The following is a 14,889-nucleotide window of genomic DNA, read 5'->3' on the forward strand; positions in this document are numbered from 1 at the left end:
TTTTTGAAGAGTTATACAGAATTTTGCCTATATCTTCTTACTCCATTCCTGTTGGATTTTGGAAAGTTACACAGCGAACTCCCTGACTTGTACATTAACACCTCCTTGCTGTGCTGTGACCTTGTGTGAAGCTGAATGTTTACTGAAATTTGCGTTCTACCAAGTTTTTCTGGTTTTAATTTTCTTAAAGCCTCGGTTCAAATGCCTTCAGGATCATCAGGAACTTTGTGAAAAATCTAAAATAAATTTCTAACATCTAAAATGAAAGTAAAACTTGATGTGCATTTTTTTTTTTTCTAGAGGCATGGGAATTAAAATGTAAAGGGGCATCATGTATTATTTTTTTTATAAGTACAAAGGCAATATTATTTTGAAGTGTTAAACTGAATTGGAGAAATGTGGAATACTGAGCTTTTGATTTTTCACAAAGTAACGGACTGATTAGATATTATTTATTTTAATTTCCAGTTGGAATTAGGAGTAAAGCTGGGACATTCTCAGAGGCAGTAACAGACATCGCAAGACTAATCAACACAGTGAATCAGTTATTCTTGGTATCTGTTTATTGAGTGAGCTTGGAGATCTCAAAACAGTGATGAAACTGGACTAATGTGTTCTGACATAAGAAACTTACAGGACAGCCTGTTCTTTAACAGAATGAATAATCACATGACATTCGGACCCGTGATAAAAATATGCACAGCATATTCCACTACTGTTTGATTATGCTGGAATACCATACTCTTGGGCAAACATAAATTTTTGGGAAGATGTAGTTGAGAAGAAAATTTTATTTCTCTACCCATAAATGACCCATAAATTCTCTTGCATGAAAAGGAATCAATATTTTTTAAAATGGAGCAGCTGAAAACCATTCCAAATGGAGTTTATTCTTTCTGTCTTGGCAGATCACTTATGGCATGCTTATATGGTAATTTTCAGTGGGTGTAGTTCTAGGGGGTGATATTTATTGCTGAAGCCCGTCTGATTAATAGCAACCTTACTGTTGCTTCAAATCAACTTAAAAGCACTGAGCAGCCACATTATGTGCAATATTCTCTGGCTACTATTGAAAGTTGTTTTCACTCCTTGACTCCTATTAGTTGCTTTATGCAAAACTAAAATGCCACATTAGGTTTAATATGCCAATGTTTCTACCCATGTTCTTTTATTTGAATGATACTTCAGTTCTGACAAAGTAATGGAAATATTTCATTGATTTTGAGCTTTTTTTACAGTCTTTCTGAATTTGCACTATTTTATTTGCCACTCAGGAAATTTAGACTCAAGACATAAATATTTATTTAGACAACATTAGCATTTGGAACCCATGGCTGATAGTATTCTGATTGTTTTCAATGTCTGTATCTTCTCAGTCCCTATGCTGAAGAATATATGATGCAGAAGAATCACATATAGACAAATAGAACTCGGCCACACAGGAATGAATCAGAAGTGCCCACAATATGTTATCTGTACTTGATAAGATATGGAGATTTTTAAAATTTACTTTTCCTAAATTAATTCAACTCCTTTGTGTATGAATTTTCCCCAGGTGTGCAGTTTTTGCTCTCTTCAACTCTTTCATGGTCTACAATGACAACTACTCCAAAACCTGTGGTAAGATAGTCCTCATAACTCTTTTCTAAAACACGAGGATTTGTTATAAATACAGAGTTACAGATCTACATTTTACAGATATCATTAGTGACAATTATTTTAGTACTTGAGTATTTTTATAAGTGCTTTCAGATATGCATAGGGAGTGTTTTCAGCCAGCATTGAAAGGTGGGAGAGCTTCAGAACTCTTAATGTTGGATAGACAACAGGAACTCAAAGTTAATAAAAATAATTCCTCTGTATAAAAAAGTAGAAACTTGTTCAACAGTATTTCAGTGGATTTTGAAGATGGAGGACATCCAAAAAAGTTTTGATAACTTCTCTTATTTTTCATATGCCATCTGTATGCAATTAGCTGTAGGCAGCCTACATGCACACAGTTATTCCTGTGTATTTCCACTTTCTTGCTGTCTGGAGTGCCGAAGTTTTATTACTTCTTAGACTTTCAGGAAACCATGTCAGATAGGACCTGAATTGCTAATGAACAAATGAACATATACATGTAAATTCCGACTATCCTATTTGTTTACTCCGTGTAACTTCCTGTGTGTAATTTACAGCTGTCTGCTGTGCCTCAAAATACAGAAAAAATGCACCAACACAGAAACAATAAACAAATAAACAACCCTCCACACCCATTAGCAGGTTCTGTTGTGTGCTGGGAAGTGTTCAACCCAGACTTTTTGGCCCTAGAAATGCTTATGGGTAGCCCTGAAGTTGCACCGCTTAGAAATGCTACTGTGATTCCTGGAGAACTGAAAACTGCCCCTTAGCTCCCTTTTGAACTAACATCACAAATGGCATCTGCTGTTTGGAATGAGCTGGTGAGTTGTATCTCTCTCTTGCAGCTGTCTACAAACGCCTATCATCCCATCATAACTAATTTGACCAAAGAGAGAGGCAACTTCCACTCCTCTGACATCCTGCTGGAATACCTGGAGAATGTCTCATTCAGCTTGCCCAATAAATCCTTGTCAGAAAATACTGCTCTAAGCCTGACAGAGGTAAACTTCTAAATTCTGTGTCTGGATCCAGATAACATTCAAATTTCCCCAGCAGGTGGAATATGGAATGCAGCTATGAAAGTTTTTGCAGATTGCAGAATCTACGTATGAAGTAAGCAGCAGCAGTTTTAGAGAATAGCAGGCAGTGAGCCAACAACCAGAGAAAATAGTCCATTAGTTCTTGGGGATGTGTATTTAATGCTTAAGTTTTATAGATATTTGGAACAATGACTAGACATTAAAGATTTAGTTAAACAGCAAATAGAAAAATAGAAAATAATTTCTAATTAATTTTTTCAGCTGTGTGCTCAATGTATGTCATACATAGTGTAGGGCATTTTCCATGGTCTGAACTGATGACAAGGGGCCCGTTTTGCTAACATAAAGTTAAGGCTTCTGTAATATGATGGGCAGCTAATTCCCTGATTTCAGCAGGGTAAAATACTATTATAGTAACCATCAGCTCTGGCCTCACCAGGGATTGTTTCTTTAAGCCTATGGGTAATACCAGGGTGACAAGGATTATTTACTTGGACCAACAGTATAAATAAATGCCTCTGAAAACACACAGCTGGCATTTGACAGTTTCTGTTAAAGGTTTAACAAAATGTAAAGCTTGGCCTTTGTGAATCACGACTTAATGCAGAGCAAAAATCATTCTAAAAATCTCTTATCTGTTCCCTTTGTTTTGCTGAAAATTTTGTGTGGGCTCTAATTTGAAAATGGCACACCGTCCTGTCAGATGTCACACCTGCCGCCCACATCATTTCAGTTGTGATCTGATTGCTCAATCACACTATCTGTTGCTTTGTGAGTTGTGAAAGTAATGTGCAGACAGAAAAGCGGGAGATGATTATCGTTAGCAAATCTGTTTTGGGAAATCAACATCAGAGTTCTGTTCATACACACAGACTGTGTCACTTGTCTGACTGATAGGCTCTGTATTGTCTGAAGTTAATTCCCTGAAAGACAAGCACCAAGCATGCATGCTATTTTCAGTAAGGGCATCTCTCTACTGGTTGTCATATGCCTCACAGCACAAGAAAATCTGATGTAAGTGATATGCAATAAGCTGTCTGATTACTGACATAATGTATTGCTTAGACAAATCTTACTCACGTTTTCTGTTATAATTCTGTTCTGCCTAGCAGTTCCAGTCCTCCTGCTTTCCCTCCTCTTCTAGCAGTCTAATACATCCTTTTTGTGTTAATTCTGAAGTGCTGCTGAGTCTTGGGAAGAGATGCTTCCTGAAAGCTCTCAGCAGTCTGGGCTGGGTCTTGGCTTTCAGATAAACTCTATGCATGCCACACTCAGTGTTTCAGAGAGGCAGCACAGAGCTTGCAGTTGCTAGAAGTAAAAGGCTATAGAAAAGCTCTGGTACTGCCCTGTGTTTCACTGCTTATAAAAATGTGCTCATAAAACACTCTGGTGCTGCTTTCTTCTGTGTTTCTCAATGAGACTTTTATATTCAGTCAATGCTTTTAAGGTACGTGAAAGAGATGTTTAAGCAGGAATGTGATTTTTCTTTTGATTTTTTTGGTCATTTTTGTTGCCCCCTATCTCCTCCTTGCATTTATCTCTGTTAGCAAGACTCCTTAGGACAGAGTCTGTATCATGAACAGTGCTCATCATGATGGATCTTGACTTCAAAAACAAAAGTGAAAAAGTTAAGCAGGAAATAATCAAATTTAGCAGCTGATGGAGCCCAAATTTATATGCAGTGCTGACGAAATATGTAATCACAGATGAAGAGGCATTCTAATGTCATATGAGTTTAGACAAACTAGGAAAATAAGTTCTTTCCCCTAAGATCCATTGTTGTCACATTACATGTAATTATTGTACTCTGTGAGCTTCGTAGCGGTGATACTTTTAATAAATAAGCCATTAATTTAAAATACTACATAAAACACGATGGGAATGCTTGCAGTGGGGATGAACCTGGCTAGAATGAAAAATAAAGTTTGTAATCTTAAAATAAACCAAAGGAAATCCAAGAAATCTGCCTTGTGTGCCTGCCAGGAGGTGTACCAGATGAAAAACAAAATTACATTGTTTCACTCTTTCAGGCATTTTTAAAAGTTATTGAAGACTTTCTGCTATTACCCAACTGGCCTGAAATACCTGAGGTAAGAGAAATGAGCTTTGATTTCTTGGTTAATTCAGATGTGTGACTTAGAGTAGACAGTAAAGAATTTGGTTGCCTCTATTCCTGCTACAACTAGCAGGATGACTTATTTGGTCTTATGCCATTTGCGTATTTGAAATAAAGATCCCTCTCCAAAACAATTGAAAAATAGATGTGGTTTTTAAGGCTAAAGTAGGTAAATTTTATATGTATGTTTCCACACATTTCCGGATGAAAGAAACAAGCTAAACCTGTATTTATAAAATAACAAGCATTGTCAATGAAGTCAGTATTTAACCTCTCTTGCCCCAAAGTTAGCTTTTTATTTTTGAGCCTTTCACTTTTGTAATTAGTGTGTGCATATTTTTTTGTAGTTTGACTTTTTTCAGAACACATGAGGGACGTAGCAGCACTTCCCTAATTCAGTGGAGTGAAACTTTGACAGAGCTATCATCTGACATAGGAAAGGCAACCTGCATCAGTGATCTTTCTCTTCTGGTCACCCGTCTGAATTTGAATGCAGAAAAATACTTTCCCAGGCATTTCCTGAGATTTTTTATTTGAATCTTAAGGGAACGCAAATTTCATAACAGGAAGCTTTTAAAATGGGTGAGGAGGACAACTACTAATGTAAATCAGGGTGTTACTGAATCCTAAGGCACTTTTAAGAAAGACATATAGATGTCTAATGGATTTAAGTTATTAGCTTAAAATCCTAGATTCCTAGATTGCCTTTTGTGTAAGGAAATATCAAATCAAGTAGATTTCTTCCACATTAAAACATGTGTTCACTCTGATGACTGTTTTCTAGGAGACATATAAACACTTCCCACGTAGTTTTGTACTGGGGAATGTTCTAGTATAGATGAAACAAGAGCTGGTTTACAGTGTGTTTAAAATCATGTCCCAGTGAGTGTCTGATCCAAGTCTTTAAATATTGCCAAAATAATCTGTTCTGCTCTTGATGTCATTTTTCTGAATCCTGAATATAACTGACAAATGCTGATAGGAGCAAAGAGTCCTTTAGAGATGCTCCATAAAACATAGTATATTACAAGATCAGGCTCTGTGTGACATCACTTTAAATAACATTTCATCCACTCTATGTGGAAAATGTTATGGAGAAAATCACACGATTTTTTGGACAGACAAACAATGACTTACACAGGAATTTATCATGGCACCTTGGCATTTTGTGCTGTGAACTTCAATTTTTCTTGTTGTAGAGCCTTATCTTTCTTCTTCTCTCAGACTGCTCACATATTTGGAAGCTTAATTCAAACTATTGACAGTGTGATGGTGCATATGACATGCAATCTGGAAGAAAACTCGATGTCTCTAACTGTTGAGGGTACATCATCCATAGCAGGTAGGATTTAACAGAGCTGTTCTCTCTGTTTGGCCTGTCAGGGTGTCCTGAATGCTTCTGTGCATGCAGCCCCTCTACTTTGCTAACACTTAAGAGGAAATCAGAACAAATTATTCTCTCTTTTGAATGCCATTTCAGCTGCAGAAAGTTCAGAAGTAATCATCTCTAACTGCACTTGAAGTTCTTGAGTTTATCTGGGGAATGATTTCACATACGAACCCAATAAAGCTATACGAAAGACTTAGCACAGCACAGACTATACTAGTAGGCAATTAAAGTACTGCCCATAGCTTTTATTCAGTGCTTGCAACTTGCAACTGTACAGATACTAGAAAACTTCAATTTGGGGAGAGGAGTCTAGTTTAAACCTTTCAGGAGAATGTTTTCTTTTACCACTGTTTTGCATCCTCAACCTAATTTCATCTGCTACAGGTAGCAAAGGTAATTGATCTGTTCCAGCATTTTTATTCTACTTCATTGAGACTCACTTGAGCAGTCACTAGTACCATCAATCACTGCACACATACTCCCTAAGCTGTCTTGGACACTGGAATTCTCAATGAAAGTGTTCTGAAATTACACTTTCAAATGTCAGTGGAAAGGGAAGATAGAAGATGGTGCTATCAATCTGCTTTTCAAGCATGGGTGAAGTGATCCACCATATACTAGCACCCTGCGTACTGCCTTTCCTCTCATAAAGAATTTGGGTAGAAAAGGCAATTTTCTTTGCAAGGAATTTATTCTACTTTCTGCAAACATATGGAATTTTAGAGTCAAGATTTGCAATAGCTGTTAGAAAAGCAAAGCTACATACTCACGAAGTTTGTAATAAAGGCAATTGATTCTGTCATTATTTTTGTTTGGATTCTCACACAGACTACACTTTGGCCAAAATGCATTCCAAGACTCTGAATTTGTCCCATTATCGCTTTCCATCTCGAGGACAGAGTTATATTTCTATTCCCAGTGAAGCTTTTCAAGAAAGAGGTAAGAAAAAATTAAAGGGAGAGCAGGAGTATGTAAATATTCAAGAATAATTCTGCTTGAAAACAGTTTTCTGTTTGCCCTACTTTTACAAATGACCAATTGATCATACCAGTTCTAAATCAACAACAGCTCTTCTGTCACATTAATGAATGACCAACGTGGTAGAATTCTTCATCTTACTTGAGTAATATTCCTATTACTTGAATTCAACTTGAATAACACAACTAGACTGCAGAGAAGACAGCTATTAATGATGATGTCTTTTTATGTGAGAAAAGCCTTCATTTCTTAAATTATTTTTATTCATCCAAACTAGTTATTTTTAAGAAATTTCAGGTTACCAGATCCCTCATTACTTGTATTTCCATGCAAAATCTGTTTTAACATTTTTAATGAAATTTATCTATAAAATGACAGAGCTAAGCAACAGCATATCCAGAAACAGAATAAAGATGTGAGCAACAGTCAAAGCAATGGGGCAGAACTAAGAAATTCATGCCTGTGCTAAAATTTTAGCTTATCTCAAAAAGTGAGAAGATGGCAAAAATCCGAAACTTCAGTCAAAATCAAAAAATAAAAATGTTTTAACCTGATTCTGTGATGTAATCAAGAACTGAAGAAATCTGCTTACAAAAGTATCTACCTGGATCCTTAAGTCTTTGAAAATCCAGCCTATGTACCCTAACCCACAATCCACAGAACTGACACACACACAGACTTTTCCTTGGTCGTGTCTGTTGAAAAAAGCCTGGTTCCTTATTCACACAATGCAAAGTCAGCTGCAGATACTCTGCAGGGGTGTTTTGCAGCCAAAACTCACTTCTGAACAAGTTCAGCCTTATGCTGAACGACACAATCCAAAGAATTAACCTAAACATTTATTGCTCCGCCTCAAGCAGTTCACGTTATAAATCCTTGGAACCCAGCAAAAGGGATAATAAAGGGCACTTATAAAATACACATCCCTCTCTCCTCTCAGATGCTGAAGAACCCATAAATACTTGGAATGCAGACAGTGAACAGGCAGTTGAAGCAGAAACCAGTTGCCTGTGCTCAAGTTTTGTAAACTGCTAATGTTAATGTACATAGAGGTTAAACAGCCTTGAAGTTACTGTAGCTACCATTGAGATGTTGACTACATAAGCCATGCAGCCATTCTGGTGACATGTAGGAGTTTTACAAGGACAAACAAGTACTTAACAACTTACTCATTTTGGAAGTACAGCTGCATAGGGCAAGCCTGCTTCTATTTCAATACCTAACTTCTACTTCTTCACTTATTTTAAAAAATACTGAGAATTCAATAATGAGAATTGTTACAGAAGCCAAAGATCGTAATAAAGTTGTAATTCTAGGAGAGAAAAGTCTCTTGCTTACATCTGTTGCCTCTTTCCTTTTCACAGCTTGGATTACCATTGTCGGCATGTTTTACCATAACATGCACTACTTCTTTCATAGTATCAACCCTATGGATACCAAGTAAGTACCTAAGACCTCTCACGCTGTAACAGCTTGTTTATTACCTTTACAGCAGTCGTGTCTTTATCGACTGTAAATAAATTATGAGCCTTGATCCTGATTCTGCAATATTGACGACATGTAGTCATTAACTAGGGTCAGATTAAATCTTAAGTTAGATGCTTTATTTTATGCCATAATAAAATAGATTCCCATGGCAACGTTTGTCTTTCCTTGTCTTCCCTTTCTGTTCATCAGATCTGCTATTAGAATTTCATAACTTCAATCTGTCTTATAAAAGGCAAATTACATCTTTTCTCCTGACACATATAAAGATAAAGTTTGCACTTAAATGAAACAAGTAAGAAAACAACATCCCTCCATAGATAAAATCTGAATCCTGGAAACCTGTAAGATAATTTTACAACAGGAGACCAGGCAATGCTTAAAAGACCTTCTGTTTTATATGCTGCACCAATGAAATCGTTAGCAGATAAGATAAAGTAAATGGAGACCCATATACTTCTCAGTCTGAGAGATCCCCACAGAATTTTGCAAGGCCATTCATGTAGATCATTACACTTTTCTTTTAAGATAGTATGACTGTATGTTTTCAATTGATCTACACTAACATACCTAGATTAGGTCACACTTTCTGTCTTTTCCATACCGTGGCTTTCATCATATTATGTACGACAACAGAAGGAAGGAAGAAGCATCTCAGCTGTCATTCATTTTAGGGATTACTTTCCTTTCTTTACATACAGCTACATGGAAGGTCATGATCGCGGGAAATCATTTGTGATATCCTGGGTAAAGGTTCCTGGTTTATGACCAGATTGATCACACTGAGATAATGACATGACTACTACTAAATAGCATTTTAAAATCATGTAGTAAATTGCATTGTTGCCTTCCCTGCTCTCTTAAAAAAAGGGCACTTAGCAGGTGGCTGTGAAGGATCTGCGTCATTAGTGTGCAATAATTCTTACTGACATGAAGAAATAGGGGCTGCTCATTCTAGTTACTGGGATAAGAATTAATGTCTTATAGTGATTTTTCTTCCTGATCAGAACTAAGAATTGATGCTTGGGGTTGTGCTAAATGAGATTTGTTTTATTTGATCTTGCTGAGGAACTGAATGAAGTTACTTTAATATCTGACATTTTTCTTCTTTCCACAAAAAAAACAAGAAAACATTGCAAAAAGGTGGCAGATATAAGATAGTTTTTAATGTGTCTTTCAAATACGGCTCTTTCTAGTAGTATGCCTTGTTTGGATGCCCAAGCTGATGGTTAATTCACCTTGGCTCTAATTTTTCGTTGTAATTAATGTTCATTCATATGCCGAAGAGTTGAATGACAGAAAATGTTTTACAGCTGCACACTCTTTTTTACTGATAGTGTAAAAAATTTTACACTGCAGCTGAATAGATTTTAGTTATTCCTAAATGCACAGAAATGTGAAAGTCGTAAGTTATAGCTGAAGGCCTGAAGGCAGAAATTAATGTTCTTACCATGTACTGCAGAACTATACAGCTCAGGAAAAAAAACAAGTCACCTGGGCTAATCAGATGTTTAGTCAGGCCTTCCTCTGTTGTACTCTGTCCCCAGCTGCTCTCTAACAAATGTTACTGGAAATAGTCATTGTTTTCAAAGTAAAACTATAAATTGTTTCTAAATATATGCATAACATATGTAATCTATTCATTGCATACAATGCCAGGGTATGCTTCAGACTGGTATGCATGTTTAATTATTCAATTATTCTCTTTGCACGAGTGTTTCTTTGCTTGGTTTATTTTTATACTCCTTACTTCACTGCAGTCTCCCTAATGATCTCTTTCACTCTCTCAACAACCCTTTGGTTGAGGCAGTTTGTTGGGAAAGTGGGTGCTTGGATAATTCACTACTGTGACATTATTCCAAGAGGTGCTTCAGACAGGAGCAACATTTCCCAGGCCAAGTTGAAAGAGGTCAATACTAGCATGAACTAAAAAGGCTTTCTTTTCCTACTTATCTAATATATTTCTTTCTTCTTAAGGATTGCTGAAGCTGCTGCTTACAAAGGCTATATGATCTCAGCAGCCAGTTATCTCATCTCTATCAAAGTAGATCCTCCTCCCAAGTTGTCCCACAACCTGTCAGGATCTCCTCTTATAACCATCCAGCTCACCCACGTACTGGTAAGTAAAATGGAAACTCTCAGTTTAGGCTATCCTGAGGGCTGTTCAAAGCTTCAGTGTCTGTGATGATTTCTTGGTTTCTTGTAACTTCTCTGGGCAATTTAAGTAGCAATTCGGATGGCATTTGTGACTACAACATTATATTTTTCCAGCCATTACACATAAATGACTTCTGTTTCCATCACAGCAAAAGGCTGCATGTACTGAAAAAGACTACGAAGTGAGAAGTATAGTTTTAGGACCTTCTACATACTTTGTTCTATGGTTATGCTTGTGCAATTTGCAACAGAGTGAATGACTGCTTTCACACTGGAGCTGTCAGAAAATGTTTTATTCATGGTTTCTGCTTTTGATTTTTCTCTACACTAATATAACGTTCTCATGAATGAACCACGAGATACAACCCTTCTGAATATGATGAGCAGAGCACCTCTTGATTGGGAAGGGAGCAGATTCAACTCTGATCTAGCACCTGTCCTTTCTACAGAAGAGAACTCTTATTCTGAATTTGACAAACATCAAGACAAACTGTATTCAAACTGATTGATTTCAGTAGGCCATGCAAAATTCACTCAATTAATGTATTCTAATAAGAAACTAGAGGAATAGCTGGTCTTGCTCACTCTCAGAGAAAAAGACTTTTTTGTCTCATCAGTGGAAGTGGAGAACAGTAGTTTGAATTCTGAGGTGGTGGCACCTCATGTTATTTCTGTTAGTCTTAGTGCAAATTTGGAGGAGATGGGGAAAAAGATATGAGGAAAAAACTTCAGACATAGAAATGAAAAGTATTGTTAGCTGATGTTTTCCAAGCTGAGGACTCTCCAGAATGTCCCTGGTGGTCTCAAAGAGGTGGAACTGGTCAGTGGGACTCTGATTGTATTACGTGAAGATCATTTATAAAGTGCACTTAGATTTATTTATCCAGATACCTCCTCAGGCTTTTAGTGCTGTGATTTACCAGCAGATGATCAAATATTACTGTTTTTTCTTTATGCCTGTTCTCTGTGAAGATTACTGGGATCTTTGAATGCAGATAGAAATGTCACATTTCTCATCACAGCACACTGCACAGTAGCATTTTTAAACCATCTATTTTTACTTAAAAAACAAAACAAAACAAAACAAAACAAAACAAAAAAGAAAAGAAAAGAAAAGCATCCCAATTGTCTCCATAGGTTTTTTGTTTGCTTGTTTTTGCCTTAGGTTCCAAAGATAATTTCTTATTATAGGTTAAGAGCAAACAGATGAGCACATGATCATTTGGTTTGGGTGGGGTTTGATTTAGACTACATTTGAACACTAAGTATAGCACAAGCTGGGAGGCTGGGGGAGAGTATTGTCATCAATCTAGCATAAGACCTGCTACTTTGTGCTCCAAAATCCTGCAAAATAACAGCAACAGGTTAAAACCTTTGGCCTCGGACCAAAAAACTTACACAGTCTGCAATATAAGCTGCAATTGCTCTTACATCTTCTTAATCTGTAACAGCAGATTTAATTTAAAAAGATAACTGTTATTAATACCCTATTCAGCATTAGAAATAATATGCTGCTGGCTTTTATGTCTAATTAAGTGGTACCACCCAATTACTTGTCAAAAATTTAAGAGGTACGGGGAAGTTCTGCTCTACAAGCGGTATACACATTGGACTTGCTAGGAATCCTGCTTGCCTAAAACACCTATGGCTTTGTGAGTACAATTTATGCCTTGCTTTTAATTATCAGGTATGCTTAAAATCCAGAAATGGATGAATGGATTGATGTAAGATGACAGTGGGCCTGTTCTCTTGCACTGCTGTAGATTTTAAATGTCTCCAGTGAAGTACATGGAATACTTCTAAACAGTTTAAATTCAGGCAACTTGTGAACTTACATACTTAAATTTTCTTAAGTAATTTATGTAAGTAAATTTAATTGAACTTATTAAAGTAGACTGTGAAATGACAGGATGTCTCTGAAGCCTTTTATACTATAGCAGCACAAGTCCCTCCTATCATGCTTCCACTCTGGTCTCACCCATTTCCATATGCTTGTTGATGAAGTAAAAGTAGAATTTAAATTCAAAAGGAATGCTGGCTGCAATTTCACTGTGTTAAAATACGTACATTCTTTTAAAAACAGTCAAACCATTTATAGAAATTTATGATCAAATATAGCTGTTAAACCAAGAACAAGAAATCCAGCTTAAAAACGTGTTTTAAGCACTAAAATATTTCTTACTTTTCAAATAGTAATGGTTGTAACACTTAATAAGGATACCAATAACATCCTTTAGCTGTGTTAGTTTCACTTAGTATTCTCTCTTTAACAGAGAGGAAAGCAGAATAATAACACAAAGGAGAAAATAACAAATCCAAACAAATAGCTTTCGCTATGAAAATTTAAGCTTGACGCTAACTTCCTTCAATTGAACTGATTCAGATATTGCCACCCCAGTGGAGCCCATGGGACTGCAGAAACAGAAAAATGTGAGAAATGAAAAGAGAATGTTTTGTTTTCTTGCAATGATTGTAGCGGTGCTTGGCACAGCTCAGTAAGACTTTTATTCTTTTTCCTGTGAGTGTAGGAAGAAGGCCCATCAATGAGCAACAGAAAGCAAAAGGCAGTGAAATGAAACACGTCTGCTCTAGGAAATAGTTTTAAGAAGATGTCCGTGAGCTGAGTATTGACGTTTGATTCAAGATTTCAGAGAGCATTTATAATTCCACAGAGCAATTTGCTTGTTAAATCTTCCAGTAGGCCAGAATTCTCCAGGTCTCTCTGAAATTGCCAGTCAGACAATCAGTCAGGCTGAAAGTCCTCTTGCCGATCACCGAGACTGAGAAAAGGTTAAGGAGTATTTTCATTGAGCTCTTAATGAGGTGATGAGATTGAGCTGCCTCTAAATGTACCCAGACAGGATCCTTCTCCCTGTTGCCTTTTGTCTGCCCAGCAGCATGCAATGTCCCAGCGTTTGTTTAACATTACTGATAGGAAAATAAAATGAGAGAAGAACAAGTTCCAATCTGTACATAAATATTAGTGCTACCATGAGAGAGACAAATCAATGTGGAGTCAATTTATTTTTATGGCAAGTTAAGTGTTGACTAATTTATGTATTGATTGTGGAAAAACAATGGTTTTTGCTCACATCTGAAGAATAAAGGCATAATTTTTGACTGGGTAGATTTTGCTAGAAAAATTTGAATACAGTATAACTAAAACTATGGCTCGTACAAGGTATTTCACAATTAAACATAAAGGAAAAAACAATAAAAGCTTTTAATTTAAAAATCAATACACAGTTCAGTACTTTCTTACATAAGTTAAATCTTTGCTACAATGAGTACAGAAAATCAATTGAATTCAAATGAGAAATGAACATCGTTACAGCTAATTTTCTTGTTCCAAGGCAACCTTAAAATAGCAATAGTCATTATGGTGATATACGACATCTCTAAACAATACAGCAATACTTCTGTATTGTTAATGTTATTAACAGAAACATCCTAGGACTCATTTTCTCATAAGAATCCATTCTGAAATGTACAACGGCGCAGTAATAAAAAACGCATCTTTTCATTAAGCACATTTACAATTGCCTGCTGTAATAATGAGGATTGCGTTGCAGTGAGTTATAACCCACAGAAAGTTTATTTTCTGTGTTAAAGCTGACTTTAGTGTTTGGAGCTGCAGCACTCTGCAGGTGTTATCACTCATTTGTCATGAGTTGCCCTCAATACTTGTGAATGAGTCCTTACCCTTTGAGGGGGATATTGTGACAAGTGAGGGCACCACGAAGTAGTGGAATGCTTTTGGAAGTGCACAAGTAAAGTTTGCTTTCCCTAACTGCTGTAAATTACTCATAAGCCAGTTTTCCATCTTATTTCTTGTGTGTATCTGAGAGAGAGAATTGCCACAGCACCGCCTGTTGCACAGGACAAACACAAGATGTTAAACGTGCTTAGGTGTGCATTTGGGGGGAAACAATAAATATATGAACAGTTCTGGAAGTGCAAAACTGCCAGAACATACATAAAGGAAAAGAGAAGCTGAAAGTTTGTGGGGAAAATAACCTGTTTGGAAATTATACATGGCCTTAGGCTCTGCTTTCATTTCCTCAGCACGAGGATGAAAAGGAGCACATGGCTCAGGGGAA

The 14,889-nt window shown here is 36.6% G+C and overlaps 1 protein-coding gene across 1 annotated transcript in view; it reads left to right on the forward strand.

Annotated features, from left to right (window-relative positions):
- The window catches only part of ADGRD1 (adhesion G protein-coupled receptor D1), a 121,483-nt gene that overhangs the window by 15,742 nt on the left and 90,852 nt on the right, over positions 1 to 14,889 (forward strand). The window contains exons 7-13 of the mRNA XM_042866032.1: positions 1,556 to 1,620; positions 2,469 to 2,624; positions 4,694 to 4,753; positions 6,004 to 6,121; positions 6,998 to 7,108; positions 8,512 to 8,587; positions 10,610 to 10,751. Of these exons, the coding sequence (XP_042721966.1) occupies positions 1,556 to 1,620; positions 2,469 to 2,624; positions 4,694 to 4,753; positions 6,004 to 6,121; positions 6,998 to 7,108; positions 8,512 to 8,587; positions 10,610 to 10,751 (728 nt within the window). The remainder of the gene's footprint in view (positions 1 to 1,555; positions 1,621 to 2,468; positions 2,625 to 4,693; positions 4,754 to 6,003; positions 6,122 to 6,997; positions 7,109 to 8,511; positions 8,588 to 10,609; positions 10,752 to 14,889) is intronic.

Source organism: Lagopus leucura, unplaced genomic scaffold (assembly GCF_019238085.1).
Source record: "Lagopus leucura isolate 7727_CA_CO unplaced genomic scaffold, USGS_WTPT01 Super-Scaffold_806, whole genome shotgun sequence".
In the NCBI taxonomy this organism is placed as follows: domain Eukaryota; kingdom Metazoa; phylum Chordata; class Aves; order Galliformes; family Phasianidae; genus Lagopus; species Lagopus leucura.